We start from the raw sequence: 21,497 nt of genomic DNA, 5'->3' as shown, positions 1-21,497 counted from the left end.
GCTCAGCAGTGAGCTCTGGGTTTGGGCTCCAAAAAAGTGGGCACTGCAGTGCTGCAGCCCTCCTTGGAATGGGCTTTACAAGCACAGGACATTGCCTGATGCTGGATATTACATCAGATCGATGCACCATTTTTCTAACTCTGCCCATATGTTATCCATTGAGCTCTTTTAATAACGAAAATGCCAATGACCAGGGGAAGAATGTGTTTAAATCTGACAGGATTTAAAGCAGCTCATATGACAGTGCCCTCTTCCTAAAACTAGATCAGTCTCTCTCCAGGGCTACTAGCAAATCCCCCTTCCCCCTACTCTATCAACATTGTACAGGTATGTCTGCCACTCCCAATGCTCTTGTAAAGGTATCACTGTGTTTTTTTGAACTGTGCAAATGTGTAAGTATGCAAGATATTTGTGATGAAGTGCTGGACTGAGGATGTATCGGGTGCAGAGCATCTGGGACGGCATGCTGAGGTGATGTGTTTGTGCATATGTCCAATTATTTGTATAGGTATGGCTGACTAGAGGATTTTTCTATCAGTTGTAGGTAGGAAGAAAAACTGTGGGAGCCATTCCTAGATCAGTGATCTTTCCTAGGGTTATAGGCATAGGAACACCTGGATAAGCTAAGAAGTTTCCAGCAAAAGAAGGGAGCATCTCTTGCTCACTGGCACTGACCTACAGATCAGAAGTCTCAGCAGGTATAACCCCTCCCACTGAAAAAGATTGTGCACAGGATCACATTTCTTGGAAAATCTCCCACTTGTTTGCAATCTGAAGTGTATACAGAGAGGCACACGTGCACATGCCTCTGTGTGTGTGTGTGTGCGTGCGTGCATGTGCACACTCTTCCTGATAACCCTGAAGGTGCCTCACATCTCTGTCAGAGGCACCAGCTTAAAAGCCCAGGTAGAACCATCTCACTGCTGCGGTGTTTGGCTGACCACCCTGCTGTGCTTGCAACCCTCATGAACTGTTATACATCTGTACTTCTACTTTCAGGATTTTACCATCACAACTGCCAAAAGCTTTTAATAATGCTAATTTATCTTTTAACATCCTGTTTTATCTATTGTACAGCTGGGATATCTGCAGTGCAGACATACCAAGCAATCCACCCTGGGTCATACAGTGAGTCGGTGGGAAAGCCAGCAATAGAATCCATAAGTCCTGCATCCAAGTTCTCTAAGTGCCTTGACTAGTCCAGATTCCCTCCTTAACACCCTTGTCAGATTGTTTATAGGAGATGTATTCATATAGTCAGTAAGACATCAAAATTTTCTAATTATATCTAGTCATGTCAAATGACAATTATGCCCTTAGTTCAGTTTGCCAGACAATGCTTTACCAAAGAAGGTTTGCCAAAAATTTTTTGACCGAAGAAAGAGTAGGCATCTGTAGCATCTGCAGACTAGATCGTATAAAATGTCCCTGCGACAAGTCTGCCCTGTCTCCACGGAAAGCTTCAAGGTAAGTGTATGGGGTCTGCAGGCTTGCAGGAAAAGGATGGTGCCCTTATGTGCCACAGCATTCCTGCTGCCTCCAGTACTCATTTCCAGGAGGGGACTCAATTTCTCAGCTCAGATTTTAAATCTGCTTTCAAGGCACCTGCACATTTTCACTCTGGATTTCTGTGCAGCAGCAAGTAGGGAGTTGCCATTTCTGTTTTACAGTACTGACCAGCTGCCAGCCTGTGTCACGAGAGGTAAGAACCTGATTTATTAATTCTTAGAGGGCAGAGAAAGGTTCTTTTGGGTGGGATTTCTGGAAGGGTCACTGTTTCACCCTATAATCAAACCTAGTGTGATTACAGTAGAACATGGTGGGGTGCCCAAAGTTTTAAACTGGCTGTGTTTGAAGTCTCTGACCACTGACAGCAGACCAGAAAATGCCCATGGGGAAATTCTTCAATTCTGCTTAACTGACCTAACAGAGATCAAGGCATGCTGGCTTCCTGTCTTTGCTATGGCAGCAGTAGAACTGGACCAAGATGGGCATAGCAGGAAAAAGTGCAAAATTCTGCATTTTACCTGAGAATGTATGAATTAATAAATCATCTGAGCATACAGACCTTCTAACCACCTTTGTAAAATGACAGAGCTGTCTTAGATATCCATTTTCTTACTCCAGACAAAAAAATATTTATTACCTAATGAATAAAGAGGGAATAACTTTTACCAATGTAGCTAGAGAATTTTCAAGTGCAGTTGGCAAAATTCAGCTACCTACAGGTTTAATAAAGCATCTGAAGAAATACTCTTATTTTTTTAAAGTTTTGAGAACTCATCTGTTCCTAGATTTTTTTCAGTAAGTATTTATTTGGGATCTTAATACAGGCCTGGCAATTCCAATTTCAATGCTTGAATTTTATTTCACCCAAGTCAGATCTTTGGGGCTGAAATTATTTAGATATTGTACTGAAGAATAACAAATGCATACAACAAATTAAATTATGGCAGAATATTAAAAGGTCACAAAGCCTTCCCTTTTCTTTCAGCTGACAACGTCATTGCCAAAATTCATGAGTTTCCCACTGCCTTTCTGTTATCATTATATTTAATAGGTAAATGTCCCACAGGTTCAGTGTTTTCCAAGACTGTAGGTCACCTAAACTAACGTTTTTCAGAAATGTTACTTCACTGTTCATCCTTTTAACAAAATGTCCTAACCGTATTTCCATTCCTAATAGTGATCTTAGTGAAACTTGCTCAGCAAATTCACTCTTATCTTACAGACACAGTATTCTTAAAGCACCAAACCCACAGTTCTGAAAGGTCATTAAAAGTTGCTCTCATAAATGTTTGAAGACCTAGACTACATCAGTGAAAACCTCTTATTTCCTAAGTTGACCTAAAAATTAAGTGTCTAGTTAGCTCATGTTAGATGTTCCAAATACTCAGAGTATTAAGACAAACCAAGTTGTAGGGTATAAAATTTTTCCCAATCTTACAGAATAGATGTAAATAATCAGTGCCATGTTGTTCCTTCCCATTAGAGCCCTCTGCTGACGTACCTTCAGTAAAGTGCAGACATGGCTTCTGCTGACTCTGAGATGGCTGTCTTTGGAGAGGCAGCTCCCTATCTCCGAAAGTCAGAGAAGGAAAGAATTGCGGCCCAGAACAAGCCTTTTGATGCCAAGACATCTGTCTTTGTGGCCCATCCTAAAGAATCCTTTGTGAAAGGGACAATCCAGAGCAAGGAATCAGGGAAGGTCACTGTCAAGACTGAAGGTGGAGAGGTGAGTGAAAAACAAGGCTGAAGGACACCATTTGATTCCCACGCTAAGCTTTTAGCTGACATACATGGATCTTTTGTTTCCTTGGCAGACTCTGACTGTGAAGGAAGATCAGGTCTTCCCCATGAACCCTCCCAAGTACGATAAAGTTGAGGACATGGCCATGATGACCCACCTCCATGAACCCGCTGTGCTGTACAACCTCAAAGAGCGTTATGCAGCCTGGATGATCTACGTAAGTAGCAGCAGCAGTCCTCCTCTGGGTAGCTAGGAGGAACTGCTCTGCCAGGCTAAGTGGAAGCCAACATGCCGTCTCCCTTCCTCGCAGACCTACTCGGGTCTTTTCTGCGTCACTGTCAACCCCTACAAGTGGCTGCCGGTGTACAACCCGGAGGTGGTGTTGGCCTACCGAGGCAAGAAGCGCCAGGAGGCCCCTCCACACATCTTCTCCATCTCTGACAATGCCTATCAGTTCATGCTGACTGGTGAGTGCTTGACCTCCCTCACAGCAATCTAAACCAAAAAGCCACACTGATCTCACTGGAGCATGTGACAAGCCAGCTAAAAACACCACGGAGCTGTATGACTGAGAACTTGATCGAGTTGTGCAGGAATTAATTTCAAGTGAAACTGACCCAGAAGCATACATGGACTCAACACTGTGTGTTATTTGCACTTCACTGTATAAAATTCTACACTCTCCCACTGCAGAAATACTATTTGACTCTGCTGCTTCTTTTCACTGATAGGAAACAAAAAGTTACTATTTCATATAATCCCCTATTTTGAACACAGGTAGGCAGTTTGATTAGATTTCTTGATGAGAACTGTGTGAAGGGCAAGTGGATGCACAGCTTGTCTCAGGATCACATGCTTCTGACAGCTCTATGCATCCATTTGGGCTTATACTTACTACTGTTAGGACCTGGAAGGGAAATAGGTACTCTTGGACTTTCTGAAGAAGCCCCAACTTACATTTACAGCTTTACTTCTCATTCAGCTCAGTGTTACCCAGGTCAACTGCTAACACTATCTTCCATTCTGCCTCTTTCACAGATCGTGAGAACCAGTCGATCCTGATCACGTATGTACACTCCCTGCTCGGGTCCCCGCGGGGCTGCCCCGTGCCAGGGGACCTCCTGCCTGACCACACGCTCTCTGCTTCTGTCTTTGGTTTGACAGCGGAGAATCCGGTGCAGGGAAGACGGTGAACACAAAGCGTGTGATCCAGTACTTTGCAACAATTGCAGCGAGTGGGGAGAAGAAGAAGGAAGAGCAGTCAGGCAAAATGCAGGTAAATTAATAGATACTGTCTTGAATCAAAGCTTTCCTCTGTTCCTGACATGATTTTTGCAAATGAAAACCTGCAATAATGATCATCCTGCAGGGAACGCTTGAGGATCAAATCATCAGCGCCAACCCACTGCTGGAAGCCTTTGGAAATGCCAAGACCGTGAGGAATGACAACTCCTCACGCTTTGTAAGTTGTGGCTTTGGACAAAATCTCTCCCTCTCATTACAAGATAAGTGATGGCCCTAGCAGTATTCCACAGAAAGGAGATGTCAAAGGAACCCATCCAGGCTGAAATGCTGCTGCTTCTCCTTAACAGGGCAAATTCATCAGAATCCACTTTGGAGCTACAGGCAAACTGGCTTCTGCTGACATTGAAACTTGTAAGAGACTCTCCTGGCCTGATCCCATTCCTTCCTAAAGACCCACCTCAATGTGCCTTCCTGTGCCTAACTCTTTCTACCTTCCTTGACAGATCTGCTGGAGAAGTCCAGAGTCACTTTCCAGCTCAAGGCAGAAAGAAGCTACCACATATTTTATCAAATCACGTCCAATAAGAAGCCGGAGTTAATTGGTAGGAGGGATCACTGAGCTTTTTGGAAGAAGATGAACGAGCAACATTTAACTAAATTACAAAAACAGTGAAATTTAACCCATGAACCCATTTGTTTTCAGAAATGCTCCTCATCACCACCAACCCATATGACTACCCTTTTGTGAGTCAAGGTGAGATCACTGTTCCCAGCATTGATGACAAGGAGGAGCTGATGGCTACAGATGTAAGTAACTTACAGAACAGGTCAACAGGCACAGATCATACATCACATAACAAACAAATATTTCACTTTGCTGATTGTATTACCAGAGTGCCATTGACATCCTGGGCTTCACTGCTGATGAGAAGACTGCCATCTACAAGCTGACAGGGGCTGTCATGCACTATGGGAACTTGAAGTTCAAGCAGAAGCCAAGAGAGGAGCAGGCAGAGCCAGATGGAACAGAAGGTATTATGAAATTCAATAATTAACCTTTCTGTAAGCCACTATGGATGTGGAAGACAGCAGAAGTTATTCTTTGTTGGACTTTAGGATCCTAAGGAAAACAATAAGCCAGAAAAAAACCTGTTCCTTGTCCTCTTCTCAGTACATCAAGTTCCCTGAACTCAGAATATTTCTATCTTATGCTATAAGCAATTAATAGTTTAAACTGTCCTTTATACACTTCCAGGAAGTCAGGAGCGATGGATGTCCTTCCTTTAACATTACTAGTTATACCTTTGTTGGAATTTAGCTTGCAACTGTGAAACAGCCAAGTGGTTCAGCTCTCACAGGGTGGGGGGACCATTGTCCCATTCACCATCACCTGTCAAATGCTCAGGGAACTCTGGTGTGAGAGGTGTATTTGATTCCTCTCCTTTGTTGGCGCAGGACCTACAACCCACATCTTCAGGTCTCCTCTTGCTAAAGGACAAGGCAGAAGGTGGGAAGTACCATAGGTAAAAGGATGAAACCCAGTGAGTTTTACTGAACATCAGAAACCAAAGCTTAGAAAGGGTTGTAGACTCTGGTTCTGAAAGTGAACAGATATCATCTCTGTGTTCCACCCTAAATATTCGGTGTTTTTGATCACCTGAATATAGATCAGTACCTGACTGTTGTCACTGCAGGTCCTGAGTTATGCATGTACTACAATATTCAGACTGGCAAGCTGCAGCTTTCAATTTTGTGCCAGGAGATTTCTGAAAACATCATACTTTCTACATGTTTCAGTGAAGAATTTAAAACATAAATTATTTTAGAAAAGCTCAATATGCATAATGATGACTTGGATGTTACCAAGATTCCCTCTATGGGAGTCTATCGAAAGATTTCAAAGAACAGAAATCTGAACCCTGCAGCCTTTAGAGAATGCTCCAGGATTCAAAGTCTATGTGACACTAAATTCTTCCTTCTTCCACTCCCTCTTTAGTGGCTGACAAGGCTGCCTACCTTATGGGTCTGAATTCAGCTGACATGCTCAAGGCACTGTGCTACCCCCGAGTCAAGGTTGGGAATGAATATGTGACCAAGGGTCAAACTGCACAGCAGGTAAGAAACTGTGGCAACCTGGAACCATGTTTTGAATTAAGATCCTTTTGATTCTCGTCTGCCCTGTACGGTAACTCCAGGCATTTATTTTTCTTGTAGGTGCACAATGCTGTAGGCGCTTTAGCAAAGGCTGTCTATGAGAGGATGTTCTTGTGGATGGTTGTTCGTATCAATCAACAGCTGGATACGAAGCAGCCTAGACAGTACTTTATTGGTGTCCTGGACATTGCTGGCTTTGAGATCTTTGATGTAAGTAACAAAGATTTGGTAAGAGCTATTTGGAAGTGACAACTGGATGTTATGATCACTCTGAGACATATTTTTTTTTAAAGAAGATGTAATATCATCACATAATTATTTGCAGCTATTTGCCTTTTTTTATCATGAAGTAAAAAAATGACCTTTCAAAGGACTCATCTTGTTTCAAGACGTGCAAACTCAAAAGTACAGGATGGTACAATCAGAAATATTCCTTGGTTTAAATGATCAAGGACAAGACAGTATTAAAACATATATATCATGATAGGCCTAAGCTTGAGTTTTTTCTCCCTGTAATTTGGTCTCAAATTATGCAGGAAATTTATTTTATCTTCACATTTTTATCAATGAAAAAAAAATTTCTTGTGGGCAATTAATTTGATGCATTTCTCTGTTTCGTAACATAGACATAAAGCAGACTGAGGAAAGGCATAGACTTGACAACGAAGCCAAGATAACCGCATGCCTTATTTTTAAAGTATGAGGTTTTGCAATTATTGCTGCATCTTGCAAATATGGGTCTTTTTTATTTTATTTCCAGTTTAACAGCTTTGAGCAGCTGTGCATCAATTTCACCAATGAGAAACTGCAACAGTTCTTCAACCACCACATGTTCGTGCTGGAACAGGAGGAGTACAAGAAGGAAGGAATTGAATGGACATTCATTGACTTTGGGATGGACCTGGCTGCCTGCATTGAGCTCATTGAGAAGGTATCCTTCCTCTTCAGAAATTCTGTAATTACTTGGTCTCATTTTTCAAAGGGATCTTCTGTGTTCATGTCCAAATATTCATCTTTTGTTATTCAAAATACCTTGCCATGTAATTTATTTTTTCTGTCAAGTGAGACATGAAAGAGATTTCACACAGCTTTGTGGCAGCAAATCCTTACTGATCTCTTTTCAAGCGCCAAAAGATTGTTAAACTCCCAATAAGAGTGTTCTTCCAAAACAGCTGGAGTCAATTTCCAGGTCAGCATGTCCTCCTCACCTTTTAGCTCTAACAGACTTGTGCTTGTACAGCAGAATCGCTATATCTTTGTAAAATTAACATAGAAGATGGACATACATAACTGTCAGCACACAGTCGCACTTACATGTGAATCCTTTGACTGACAATGAGAAGGCAGTCACACTGCACATGAGATGGAAGGTTCAGTGGCTTGCAGGATGATAAGTAGTTAGAATCACAGAATCACAGAACTGCTGAGGTTTGAAGGTAGGTCTGGAGAACACTTAGTCCAATCCCCTTGGTCAAGACAGGGTCAGCTAGAGGGGGTTGCTCAGGACCGTGTCCAGTTGGATTTTTAATATCTCCAAGGGTGGCGACTCCACAGATACACTGGGGAACCTTTCCAACTTTTGACCACCCTCACAGCAAAGAAGCTTTTTTCTTCTATTTAAATGGAATTTTGTGTATTTCAATTCATGCCTGTTCCATCTTATCCTGTCACTGGACACCACTGAGAAACCTCTAGCTCTGTTTCCTTTATCCCCTTCCATTAGGTATTTATACAGATTGATAAGATCCCCCGAGAGCCTTCTCTTTTCCAGGGTGAACAGTCCCATCTCTCTCAGCTTGTCCTTGTATGTCAGATGTTCCAGTCATTTAAATACCTTCATGGCCTGTCACAGGGTTCACTCTACTATGTCCACGTTTTTCTTGTACTGGGGAGCCAAGAACTGGACACAGCAGTTTCTCAACAGAGCTGAGTAGAGGGGAAGGATCACTTCCCTTGAGCTGCTGGCAATACTTAAAGCAGCCCAGGATGAGCTGGCTGCCTTTGCCACAAGGGTGTACTGTTGGCTCATGTTCAATTTGTCTGAGACATCTGTGTGTGCTTTGAGTCCCTCTGGATAAAAAGGTAGTGCTCTGATTTTATAAAGGAATTTCTCAAGACAAACTAAATTAATTTCCATTAATCTTTATAATTCATTTGGTGTTAAAAAATGTAAGTATGAATATGTTTAATCATACTTTCTAGCAGAAAATGTAATTGAATAATAATCTTTTTTGATGTGTAGCTCAGTCTGTGTTCCACTACTCTGCCTAGATGAAGGTCATTATTGCCCTGAAAACTAAATTACAATCGGTCTTCCTTGTACATTTCCTCCAGCCCATGGGCATCTTCTCCATCCTGGAAGAGGAGTGCATGTTCCCCAAGGCAACTGACACCTCTTTCAAGAACAAGCTCTATGACCAGCACCTGGGCAAGTCCAGCAACTTCCAGAAGCCCAAGCCTACCAAAGGCAAGACTGAGGCCCACTTCTCCCTGATACACTATGCTGGCACTGTAGACTACAACATCACTGGCTGGCTGGAGAAGAACAAAGACCCCCTGAATGAAACTGTCATTGGGTTGTACCAGAAATCATCTGTGAAGACACTGGCCTTACTCTTTGCCAACTATGGTGGAGCAGAAGCGGGTTAGTTCTATGAATTCCATATTTTCAGTGACGTACAGCTTACAAAAAGGAATCATAAAAGGCAGTAGCAAAAATCTAAAACTTGTTTTATTTATTTTCAATTTTGCAGAGGCCAGTGCTGGCAAGAAAGGTGGCAAGAAGAAGGGTTCTTCCTTCCAGACTGTCTCAGCTCTTTTCCGGGTACATTAGAGAGTTCACTATTTCTTCCTAAGATGAAGAATAAACCCACAATTTAAAATGGCTAGTCTTTTTTTGGCTTAGTTTTGTTAAAAGACCCTGAATTTCTTGGGCCATATTTTGCTAAAACTAAATCCACTGTGATCTATTTATGCTCCATTCCACTGAATGCACAACTTTTCTCTTTGTCTGCTTGTCCCAGGATGCTTCCAGACAGAAGAATGTCATACAGAAAACTTCTAAAATGTATCTAAAATATACCAGATTTCCTTCAGATGCCCACCTATGGCTTTGGAACCTTTTATTTCCCTTTATCAACATTCTGCCTACTGGAGGATGACCTGTTTGCTCCATTTATACTTGTAGTTTTTCTCCATGATTCAGGGATCAATCTCTTACAGTTGAAATACCACCACTCCTTGGGTTATGGATTTTTAAGATGTCAGATACTTGACAGTTCTTAGTCATAACCAAGCCTTGCTGCCTGGCTGCTCCATACACTTCTGCCAGTCTCTCCTGAGGTTATTTATTACCATATTCATCCCTCATTTAGGACTCCCTTCTTGATATAGCCCAATTTCTTCTACAGATCTGCTGTCATATGATTCTTGATCACCTGACAGCCTCTAGCCAGTGCTCTGAAACAGGGCATTGACACGTGTGTATGTGCCCCAAGAAAAATAATCATAGCTGTAGTGCCTTGGCCTTGCAAGTGGGAAATTATTGCCAGCATGTATCATTCAAAAATAATGCAATAAGTCTATGTTTAAAGGTCATAAGACTTTAAGAGGTAATGTTACAGGAGAAATATTATTTGCTGCATTTGGGTTGCATTTCTGTTATGCTTTTAAACTTCTTCCAGTATCCCTCTAGTTTAGACATGTTAGTGTTTAGACATCTTAATGTTTTGGCTGCTTAATTTACATACTCTGAGATGTCCTCTGGAGGCAACTGCTTCCCTCCACTAATTATAGGCAATAATTATTTATAAATAAGTATACAGATATTAATTAGAAAACAAGGCTGGGATTCATCTCACCTTATTCTCATCTTACCTTACAAGATGAACATGTAATCTAGACATTTAAAACTCATCTTGTCATTTTTGTTCCTTTTGCTTTCAGTGGGGAAAACAGGAAGGTTCTATGTAGTGTGCTCCATATGACCTATCTTAAATGCCTACAGCAGTATGCTTCAAACTGCCCCATAGAGGTACCTGTTTATCTCTCTGGGTACATCCAATGGAAGATGGATATAATTTCTAATTAAGGCATTCCAGTAGAGTCAGTGAAATGTAAAAAAATTGTATGTTTAAGAGTATAGTATTTCCTACAGATTAATCAGAAGAACTTTATAAATGAAGTTAATAACAGCAAAGATCTGTGGAAAGTCAGAAAAACAGATGCAGGGGGCTTCAGGTCAGGATTCTGAGAGCTAATTTTTGTCTGATATCTCATCTCATTTCAGAGGACTTGATGCTTACAGTGGAAATTACATTTGCTAATATAAACTTTTGTTAATGATTCTCCCAGGAGAATTTAAACAAGCTGATGACCAATCTGCGAAGCACCCACCCCCATTTTGTACGCTGCATCATCCCAAATGAAACGAAAACACCTGGTAAGAGACTCATATATAGATGGTTTTTCAGTATGGTGCAGGTCTTCCCCTCTGTATTACAGAATATAGCATATATTATATTTGTGCTCTGAATTGCTAGGTGCCATGGAGCATGAACTGGTGCTTCACCAGCTGCGGTGTAATGGCGTGCTGGAAGGGATCAGAATTTGCAGGAAAGGATTTCCCAACAGAGTTCTGTATGCAGATTTTAAACAGAGGTCAGACTTCCTCTTACTGCATCATTTTGTCCATCTTGAGTAGCTTGTGAAATTTAAGTTTCACCTCTGGTGACTAAAGCCTTCTCTAAAATTTATGTTTAGTAGTGCTTTTATGTTCTCAACAGTTCTTAGACTCTTTCTTGCAGTGTACCAGCCAATTGGTCTCAACAACAGACCTCTTTATATTCATAGAATCATAGAATCATTTAGGCTAGAAAAGACTCTTAAGATCATCGAGTTCAATGCAAGTTCTTCTGTTTTCTCCCCCAGATACAAAGTATTAAATGCAAGTGCTATCCCAGAGGGACAGTTCATTGACAGCAAGAAGGCCTGTGAGAAACTTCTTGGATCAATTGATATAGACCACACTCAATACAAATTTGGTCACACCAAGGTACAAGAACGGTTTGTTTCAAGTACTATGTATTTTTGTTTTGCATGGCTTGAGAATGATACTCAGATTCTCCAGATAGTATGTGAAATTATCAAATAGTGTATTTAAAATAAATCAAATAAGTACTTATTGACTCAACGTTTGAATAAAACTGAAATTCGTTGCCATAGGATGATTTGATTAAGGGTTCCTAATTTAAGACAAAATTGTAGAGTAAAATACTCAAAGGTTAATAAAAACAAAGGCAAAATGTCTGGCTATTATAGTTCCTCAACTGCAGGTAACTGGAAGCTTGGAGATATAAAAGAAGATCTATCACTACATACATTCTTTGTGCTTTTGCTCTTTCTCTTAACTTGTCATATTATCTGCCATGGGGGACAGGGTACTGGGCCACGCTGAACAACAAGCACATACACTGCACCTATTTTCATGTTCTTACCTAAGGTGTTCTTCAAAGCTGGGCTGATAGGCCTCCTGGAGGAGATGAGGGATGAGAAGCTGGCACAGCTCATCACCCGCACACAAGCCAGGTGCAGGGGCTTCCTGATGAGAATGGAATACCAAAGAATGGTGGAGAGGAGGTAGACATTTCTTCAAATTAGTTTCACTGTATATGGCTTATTGTGTCATCATGGTCTAAATACTTAATATTAATTTGACTTACCTTTCAGAGAGTCCATCTTTTGCATCCAGTATAATATTCGTGCATTCATGAATGTCAAGCACTGGCCCTGGATGAAGCTGTTCTTCAAGATCAAGCCCTTGCTGAAGAGTGCAGAATCTGAGAAGGAAATGGCCAACATGAAACAAGAGTTTGAGAAAATCAAGGAAGAGCTTGCAAAGTCTGAGGCAAAGAGGAAGGAGCTGGAGGAGAAAATGGTGAAACTGGTGCAGGAGAAAAACGATCTGCAGCTCCAAGTGCAGGCTGTGAGTACTACCATTGTGCCTCATCCTAACTGAACTGTGACTATCGGGCTGATATTTATGACTACATTTTCAAAAGACACATTGAAACTACAATTTAATTCAGTTCAACTGTATTTCATTAAGTGGTGCTCTTAAAAATATAACTAGCTTCAATAAGGACTGTCAGGAGTTTGTAGTCAAGATATTCCATGGGTGAGATTTTCTATGGTACATGCTGAGGTCTCTACCATATACATTCAGTTAAAGTGCATCAGAGCAATCAAGAAACTTTACTTTTATTAGTTTAATGGTTGTTCTTCTAGTAATTTTTTTCCTACCGCTCCAAAACTGAGTATGCCTATCCTTATACACACATGATTAGGAATTCTTAGGACAAGTTAATAGGACATTTCTCTCCTCTCTTTATTCTCTAATTAAACAAGATAACTTGTTTCTTTTCGGTGTAGGTGGTGGCTTAGCTGTTACAAACATTGCTATATTGTAATACTGAACTAACTGAGAGGAAACAGAATTTAATATTCTCAATCACCCTCCTAAATCACTTACAATCATTAAAAAAAAATTATGTGGTACACCTACGGTGTTGTAATGCTGAGGTTTCTAAATTAAATAATTTACAGAATAGAAAAGACTGTATCCTCAAAGTAATACTATGCAGCATATGTGACATATAGGAAAATTTACGTGCCCCCTTTTTAAAAGAATCTTGAACTGTAAAAAGATTTAAAAAATCCACTCACTGCTAAAATCATCATATTGCTTTCATATTATTTCTGCTAGACTGAAACTTGAGACAAAATATAATAAATACCACAGGACGTCTGTTGCAAAAAAAGCCTAGAGATGAATTTTCCAGCAACTTCCTTTCTTCTTAGCTGATGAGGGTCTGACAGAGAAAAGACAAAGCTGCTAGATGCTGAATATATTGGGGCCATGGTGATGAAAATCTAAATCAGAAACTGTTGCTCCAGAAAGACAGTAGGGTGAAAAAAGAGACATATAGGAATGATGTGAGCATAACTGTGACTTTGGTATTTATATGTATCTTGGCATATAGTTATCACTTGGGACTTCATAAATGTGGGAGATATTCCTATGAGTAAACCCCAATTTACGTACTTTGTTCTAATGTTTGATATTATGGGATGATATTGGATTCTATAACTTGCACAAATATGTAAATAATTGGGCCTTCATGTAGATTGAAGGAATTTATTTGGTTTTAGCTTTCAAAACTGGCTGTTTCAAAATGAACAATATAAAATAAATTCTATATTATATTTCATTCTGTTGGAACATAAACCAAATTTTTAACTACAAAATTGCTACCCAGGACTCTAAACTGTGAAGGTAAGCATCTCAATATTCCCTCAAAAACATATCCCTAAAAATGGTATTTTTCAACCAGGAAGCTGATGCTTTGGCTGATGCTGAGGAAAGGTGTGACCAGCTCATCAAAACCAAAATCCAGCTGGAAGCCAAAGTTAAAGAGGTGACTGAAAGGGCTGAGGATGAGGAAGAAATTAATGCTGAGCTGACAGCCAAGAAGAGGAAACTGGAGGATGAATGTTCAGAGCTGAAGAAAGACATTGACGATCTTGAGTTAACACTGGCCAAGGTTGAGAAGGAAAAACATGCCACCGAAAACAAAGTATGAGGCAGAAGATGTCACTCTCACAGAAAAGACCTCTGTTTTGTTATACAGTATAAAGTTTTAAACATCATTTTTTATCTGCACGTACTTCCTTCTTTTCAAAGGTGAAAAACCTCACAGAGGAGATGGCAGCCCTGGATGAGACCATTGTGAAGCTGACAAAAGAGAAGAAAGCCCTCCAAGAGGCCCATCAGCAGACACTGGATGACCTGCAGGCAGAAGAGGACAAAGTCAATACATTGACCAAAGCTAAGACCAAGCTGGAGCAGCAAGTGGACGACGTAAGCACACAGGCGTACCTCAAGAACAGGACAGGTATGGAGTTAAACCTGGCTGACGGAGCACTGATGGTCTTGTTGGTTTTAGCTGGAAGGGTCCCTGGAGCAAGAGAAGAAACTGCGCATGGACCTTGAGAGAGCTAAGAGGAAACTCGAAGGAGACCTGAAGCTGGCCCATGACAGCATAATGGATTTGGAAAATGATAAGCAGCAGCTGGATGAGAAGCTGAAGAAGTAAGTGGGGCTGTGGGGCACCTGAGTGCTGGGCTGGTGCACCTGTCTTTTTTCTTTGAGCTCTAACATGGTTTGCTTTGCCCAAAGGAAAGACTTTGAAATCAGCCAGATCCAGAGCAAAATTGAGGATGAGCAACTTCTGGGCATGCAATTACAGAAGAAGATCAAGGAGCTGCAGGCAAGTCTTTGTTCCTTCCCCTCTCTCACCCAGTCTCAGGTCAGGTAGGAGGAGGGCATGGGTGTGAAGGGTCCCTAATGTTCCCCAGGCTCGTATTGAGGAACTGGAGGAGGAAATTGAGGCAGAGCGAACCTCTCGGGCAAAAGCAGAGAAGCATCGTGCTGACCTCTCGAGGGAGCTAGAGGAGATCAGCGAGCGCCTGGAAGAAGCAGGAGGGGCTACCGCAGCTCAGATTGAGATGAACAAGAAGCGTGAGGCAGAATTTCAGAAGATGCGCCGTGACCTCGAAGAGGCCACGCTGCAGCACGAAGCCACAGCTGCCGCCCTGCGGAAGAAGCACGCGGACAGCACAGCTGAGCTTGGGGAGCAGATCGACAACCTGCAACGAGTGAAGCAGAAGCTGGAGAAGGAGAAGAGTGAGCTGAAGATGGAGATTGACGACTTGGCCAGTAACATGGAGTCTGTCTCCAAAGCCAAGGTACACAAATATTTTTATTAGTAATTTGAGAACAATTTAATATTCTTGTTTAATCTTATTTAATTGTTATCAGGTTATAATATAACTGTTTTCTCCAAATCTAACATATAGAACTGAGGGCGTATGCACATAGTCCCCAGATACGTAAACTGCATCTTCTAGACACGTTTTCCTGCTGTAACTAAGGCAGAATCGAAGTATTAACTCTATTTTCTTACGTGTGATTGACACCTAGGCAAATCTGGAGAAGATGTGCCGCACTCTGGAGGACCAACTAAGTGAATATAAAACAAAGGAGGAGCAGAATCAGCGCATGATTAGTGATCTCAGTGCTCAAAGAGCTCGTCTGCAGACAGAATCTGGTATGGCACTTCCGTCTCTAGTTTGGAAATGGGTGAACCTCCCACATGACTCTCTTGGCTGTTAAAATATTTTCTTAATTACAAACTTTTCCAGGTGAATATGCACGTCAGGTGGATGAAAAAGATGCTTTAATTTCTCAGCTGTCTAGAGGGAAACAGGCTTTCACCCAGCAGATTGAAGAATTGAAGCGGCAACTAGAGGAAGAGATAAAGGTGAAGATATTTCATTGTACATATGAAATAAATATTTTGCATCATATTGTTTTTGGTGTGGTGTTCAGGAGTTCAAAAGGTGATCTAATTAAAAGTTCAAAACATCCCATTAGGTCATGCAATCTAGGCCCCGTCAGGGCAGGACTCCCAACTTTTTGCAGTATACCCGAACTTGGCTTTTATTTTTTTCATGCAGTCAATTAATCACTATTTCTCTGGGATATATTCCAGTGACTAAGTGCCAGTAAGACAAAATTTCCCAGGATATATCTACTCCTTATTGCAATCTTTTTACCACTAGGCCAAGAATGCCCTGGCCCATGGCTTGCAGTCTGCTCGTCACGACTGTGACTTGCTCCGGGAACAATATGAGGAGGAGCAGGAAGCCAAGAGTGAGCTGCAGCGTGCCCTGTCCAAGGCCAACACTGAAGTGGCCCAGTGGAGAACCAAATACGAGACGGATGCTATTCAGCGCACGGAGGAGCTGGAAGAAGCCAAGTATGTGGGGAATGTGGGGAAGGCTGGAAGAAACCAATGACAGAATTTTGAAGAGACTACTGAGATACTGAAAGGCAAAAGCCTTGTAGTAGGTTGGGGAGGAGTTATATGAAACAGAAATATGTACTTTAAAGGGTGTGGTTTTGAAAAACACAAGGAAAATAGACTACATGACAAAGAATGCAGGACAAAGACAATGTAGAGTGTGTGCAGAGGGATAGCCAGAACATGGGGAAAGAAAACAGGAAGAAAAATGACTGGCTGGGATAGGTTCTACACCGTGTGCATGGGGACCAAATACTGCAAAAACTGCCTCAGCACTGTGGTGGAAATGAAAAAACAATGTCCATTATAGGCCCCAATTAAGAGCTGTGCTTATCTCCTCCCAGGAAGAAGCTGGCACAGCGCCTGCAGGATGCAGAGGAACATGTTGAAGCTGTGAATGCCAAATGTGCTTCCCTGGAAAAGACAAAGCAGAGGCTGCAGAATGAAGTGGAGGACCTGATGATTGATGTGGAGCGAGCGAATGCTGCCTGCGCAGCTCTGGATAAGAAGCAGAAGAACTTTGACAAGGTCTTTTGGGCTCCGGGCCTGGGGTTCCTGGGCAGAGCATCCCCTCCTGATTGCCACATCCACACTGAGGTCCTGTTTCTCTTCAGATCCTGGCAGAATGGAAGCAGAAGTATGAGGAAACGCAGGCTGAGCTGGAAGCCTCCCAGAAGGAGTCTCGGTCTCTCAGCACGGAGCTGTTTAAGATGAAGAATGCCTATGAGGAGTCCTTGGACCACCTGGAGACCCTGAAGCGTGAGAACAAGAACTTGCAGCGTAAGTCCCTGGCCCTCTGCTCCTGGCTGGGCTTTCTCGCTACCCACCACTACCACCTTTCCGCATGGGTCTGTGCCTGCAGGTTGGCAAAGCTGCCTGTCACCTCGGTGTGGCAGGGCCCTTTGCATTCTGCTCTGTGCCTGACCATGCTGTTGGTCTTTGTTCCCACAGAGGAGATTGCCGACCTCACGGAGCAGATTGCCGAGGGAGGAAAGGCAATTCATGAGCTGGAGAAAGTCAAGAAGCAGATTGAGCAGGAGAAATCTGAAATCCAGGCTGCCTTGGAGGAAGCTGAGGTACATGCCCATAATCACTGGTATTTGCACTAAAAATAGGAGCAATGGGGAAATATGACTAAAAACTGCTTGGTCCTGCTCTGTTCTGGCTGGGGAGTGCAGGCAGCTGAGATTCTTGAAATATTCTGTAATTACCTAGAAAGCAAGCAGTAGTTTTATCGACGTTACAAATGCTTGTGTCCACTTGTCCAGGCCTCCCTAGAACATGAAGAGGGGAAGATCCTGCGCCTCCAGCTTGAACTCAACCAGGTGAAGTCTGAGATTGACAGGAAGATAGCAGAGAAAGATGAGGAGATCGACCAGATGAAGAGAAACCACCTCAGAATTGTAGAGTCCTTACAGAGCAGCCTGGATGCTGAGATCAGGAGCAGGAATGAAGCCTTGCGTCTGAAGAAGAAGATGGAGGGGGACCTGAATGAAATGGAGATCCAGCTGAGCCATGCCAACCGCGTGGCTGCAGAGGCACAAAAGAACCTGAGAAACACACAGGCAGTGCTCAAGGTCTGTTCAGCAAAACTACAGAAAGAGAAGAGCCTTCGCTGACATTTTTGGCACCCAAGCACACACTGCCACCTTGCAAATTCTCTTGCCTCTTTTACAGGATACCCAGATACACTTGGATGATGCTCTCAGGACACAGGAGGACCTGAAGGAGCAGGTGGCCATGGTGGAGCGCAGAGCAAACCTGTTGCAGGCTGAAATTGAGGAGCTACGGGCAGCCCTGGAGCAGACGGAGCGGTCGAGGAAAGTGGCTGAGCAGGAGCTTCTGGATGCCACTGAACGTGTGCAGCTCCTCCATACCCAGGTCAGGCATGCTGCTGGAAACTAATCCCATTAACAAGGGCCAACACAGAATGCGATTGCTATGCATCTTGCAAGTGATTACTATGTAAACACTTGAAGAGCTACGCTGTAATATGGCCAATCCGGCCAGCCACTCATGTCTGGTTTGCTGCTACGGCTCTAAAGAGGACTCTTGCATTAAAGACTTTCATAAACAATACTCACACTTTTAGCTCTTGATGTGGAGGCATGAGGTCTAAAAGTTCAAATCATGTCTTTCCTGTTGCACAGAACACCAGCCTGATCAACACCAAGAAGAAGCTGGAAACCGACATTGCCCAAATTCAGGGTGAAATGGAGGACACGATCCAGGAAGCCCGCAATGCTGAAGAGAAGGCCAAGAAGGCCATCACAGATGTGAGTCGAGGGCTCCTTTCACTGCTGACAGTGGATGTATAGTCCCCAGGATGTCTCCAGCCTGAAAGTGGCTTTGACCTTTTGCTCTCATCAGGCGGCCATGATGGCAGAAGAGCTGAAGAAGGAGCAGGACACCAGCGCCCACCTGGAGAGGATGAAGAAGAACCTGGACCAGACGGTGAAGGACCTGCAGCACCGTCTGGATGAAGCCGAGCAGTTGGCCCTGAAGGGAGGCAAGAAGCAAATCCAGAAGCTGGAGGCCAGAGTGCGTAGGGTTTTTATTTGTGCATGAGTGAGCACGTCACGTAAGTAGCCACCAGGGAAGCTCCAAAGATGGGGTGCTCATTGCAGGTGCGGGAGCTGGAAGGGGAGGTTGATGCTGAGCAGAAGCGCAGCGCTGAAGCCGTGAAGGGCGTGCGCAAGTACGAGAGGAGGGTGAAGGAGCTGACCTACCAGGTAAGGCAGGAGGCCTCCTTGGGCTGACACACCCTCTTGCAGGAACTAAAAATTTTTGCACTTGATTGCCAAGGGGAATTGCTAACTCACATGGGGAAATCATTTACTCTCTTTCCTGCTCACCAACTGCTTTAGTCTGAGGAAGACCGTAAGAATATTCTCAGGCTGCAGGATCTGGTGGACAAGCTGCAAATGAAGGTGAAATCCTACAAGAGACAATCTGAAGAGGCTGTAAGTATCACTCTGAGTGCCTGGCAAGAAACACTTTCCAAGTGGGTAGTATGGTCATTGAGGAGATGATTGTAAGAAACTTGGAAAGTGCCAGTGGTCAATAATGGACGGCTTCAAGATCTTTGAAATGCTTATAAATTAGCCTAACCTTTGCGAATGAAATCAATGAGCAAATAAGAAGGCTAATGAGAAGGGCAAGTGCACGTTACAGTTTTTTGCATTAGAACAACAAAGTGGTCTGTAAGAAGGAGTTCTTATAATACTGATAGTACAATGTATTAAGAAGTAGAACACATTTTCAGAATTTTGAAATTCATATAACTACCTTTACAAAAGATGCCTGTGACCCTTGGAATTCAGAGAAGCTTGGTAGTTATGTGGAAGCAAATGACCTGCCAAAACTCCTGCCTAGGAACACAGAAAATGTTGCATAAGAAATCCTTCTGATTCAGCATATGCTCATCTACAACAGGAAATTCCACATTTTAGTTATGGCCAGGGAAATTTCAGATAGAGAAGGTGTTGGAATTACTTCCCAAGCCACACTGTGCACTGCATTTAGAATTGTGCAAGGAGCCTTTGCCTTTTTCTGGGCATGCAGCAATCAGGGATGAATTGAAGGAAGTCCTGCAGCCCCTGAATTTATGGATGTGTCAGCATGGCTTCTTTGCTGCTGCAAACAGTGCAGTACAGAAAAAGGCTTCTGGACTCAGATAAGGGGATTTGTGAGACGGACACTGAAGAGATCTCATGGACTCACCACCTCTTACAAATTCCTAACCCTATCTCAGAGTATGCAGAGGTAGTTGAACATTTAATTCCAGAGCTAACAAAATCTAACTTCCAGCTGCCCAGTTTCTTTCCTTCCCACATTCCAGAGCAGAATTGTGTTCAAATCCTGTTGTGCTCTGTCTACAATGGATCTTCTAAAAAGGGGAGGGTGAGGAGATCTGTGTTAGGCTTACGTGTAAGCAGAAGCAGTGGTGGGTGGGGGATGGAGGTTTGTGCCTTCTCCTGGGGAAGATTCACAGCCCCACTAGGCCGAGGCATAGGAGTGACACCCCTGCCCTGGGCTCCTCACCACCGACTCCCTCTCCCTGCACAGGAGGAGCTGTCCAATGTCAATCTCTCCAAGTTCCGAAAGATCCAGCACGAGCTGGAGGAAGCTGAGGAGCGGGCTGACATTGCAGAGTCACAAGTCAACAAGCTCCGAGCGAAGAGTCGGGAGTTTCATAGGAAGATAGAAGAGGAAGAGTGAGGATGTCATGAGGCAGCAAAGCGACCTGAGGGGCTGCACAAAATGTGAACCTTTTGGTCGCTTTCTTCTGCAATGAGTCTTTGTACCCACCTCAATGTCTAGAGAATAAAGACCGTAGATTCCTCTGCATACACACTATGAATAGTGCCTTCTTTGGTTTTTTTCCTGATCAAGTGTGGGATATTGCATTGCAGAACAAGTTTTCGTACATCTCCTGGCTGGGGGAAGGGAGAAGCTAATGCAAACTCTGTATTGAGGACCCACAAACTTGGAGGCTGGCCATTCCTGTGGAGACTACTGAGTCTCTTCCATCTCCAGCAGCTCCTTGCCCTGCTCCTGCCCTCACATACTCTTAATTCTTGTCCCATTGTCCTTTCAGCACAGCTTACTTCCCATGTGAGAGGCAAGAGAGGGTGATCCCTTTCCTTTTTCCTTTCCCTGCTTTTGTTTTTGACCCTGGCAGTCACAAACCCTAGACATCAGTCTCTGAGTAAGTTATCAGAAGTCACAGGACACTGCACCATGAAGGACCAACTGTGCCTTGGCAGAGACGATTTTCAGCACACAGAGCACCGTTACGACACATCGATAGTGCCCCTAAGTTGTGCCATCTCTCTTACCCTAGACTCCCTCAGCTGCTGCCACCACCTGCTCCTGGTTTCTCTGCAGTGGACAAAATGCTGGGCCCTGCCTGGGGCCACGTG

At 43.1% G+C, this 21,497-nt stretch overlaps 1 protein-coding gene and 1 long non-coding RNA gene across 9 annotated transcripts in view; one reads left to right on the top strand and one right to left on the bottom strand.

The window, feature by feature from the left end:
* The window catches only part of LOC115342344, a 78,228-nt gene that overhangs the window by 6,877 nt on the left and 49,854 nt on the right, over positions 1–21,497 (bottom strand). For all 8 annotated transcript variants that reach the window (XR_003923727.2, XR_003923728.2, XR_003923726.2 and 5 more), the window contains 2 exons: positions 12,370–12,486; positions 12,145–12,248 (listed from right to left, as the gene is read on the bottom strand). This is a non-coding gene — a long non-coding RNA (uncharacterized LOC115342344). The remainder of the gene's footprint in view (positions 1–12,144; positions 12,249–12,369; positions 12,487–21,497) is intronic.
* LOC115342332 (myosin heavy chain, skeletal muscle, adult-like) lies at positions 3,014–20,922 on the top strand. The gene is made up of 38 exons (XM_030016463.2): positions 3,014–3,235; positions 3,324–3,467; positions 3,561–3,717; positions 4,289–4,316; positions 4,415–4,526; positions 4,620–4,712; positions 4,843–4,906; positions 4,999–5,097; positions 5,199–5,302; positions 5,389–5,527; positions 6,492–6,610; positions 6,710–6,859; positions 7,410–7,580; positions 8,984–9,293; positions 9,403–9,473; positions 11,003–11,090; positions 11,191–11,308; positions 11,579–11,702; positions 12,150–12,286; positions 12,377–12,632; positions 14,041–14,283; positions 14,391–14,567; positions 14,653–14,798; positions 14,886–14,976; positions 15,065–15,454; positions 15,690–15,816; positions 15,911–16,029; positions 16,331–16,527; positions 16,917–17,100; positions 17,187–17,352; positions 17,524–17,648; positions 17,841–18,149; positions 18,250–18,453; positions 18,723–18,848; positions 18,943–19,113; positions 19,200–19,304; positions 19,440–19,535; positions 20,641–20,922. The coding sequence occupies exons 1-38, from the start codon at positions 3,029–3,031 to the stop codon at positions 20,791–20,793; spliced, it is 5,820 nt and encodes a 1,939-aa protein (XP_029872323.1). The 5' UTR covers positions 3,014–3,028; the 3' UTR covers positions 20,794–20,922.

Source organism: Aquila chrysaetos, chromosome 5 (genome assembly GCF_900496995.4).
Source record: "Aquila chrysaetos chrysaetos chromosome 5, bAquChr1.4, whole genome shotgun sequence".
Lineage (NCBI taxonomy): Eukaryota > Metazoa > Chordata > Aves > Accipitriformes > Accipitridae > Aquila > Aquila chrysaetos.
Note: the sequence above shows the minus strand (reverse complement) of the source record. Positions and strands in the feature narration are given on the sequence as shown.

Coding starts and splice junctions, on each gene's coding strand:
- LOC115342332 (XM_030016463.2), top strand. CDS start 3,029: ATGGCTTCTGCTGACTCTGAGATGGCTGTCTTTGGAGAGGCAGCTCCC. Junction 5,303..5,388: donor AGGAGCTGATGGCTACAGAT/GTAAGTAACTTA, acceptor TTGTATTACCAG/AGTGCCATTGACATCCTGGG. Junction 17,101..17,186: donor AGCAGAAGAACTTTGACAAG/GTCTTTTGGGCT, acceptor GTTTCTCTTCAG/ATCCTGGCAGAATGGAAGCA.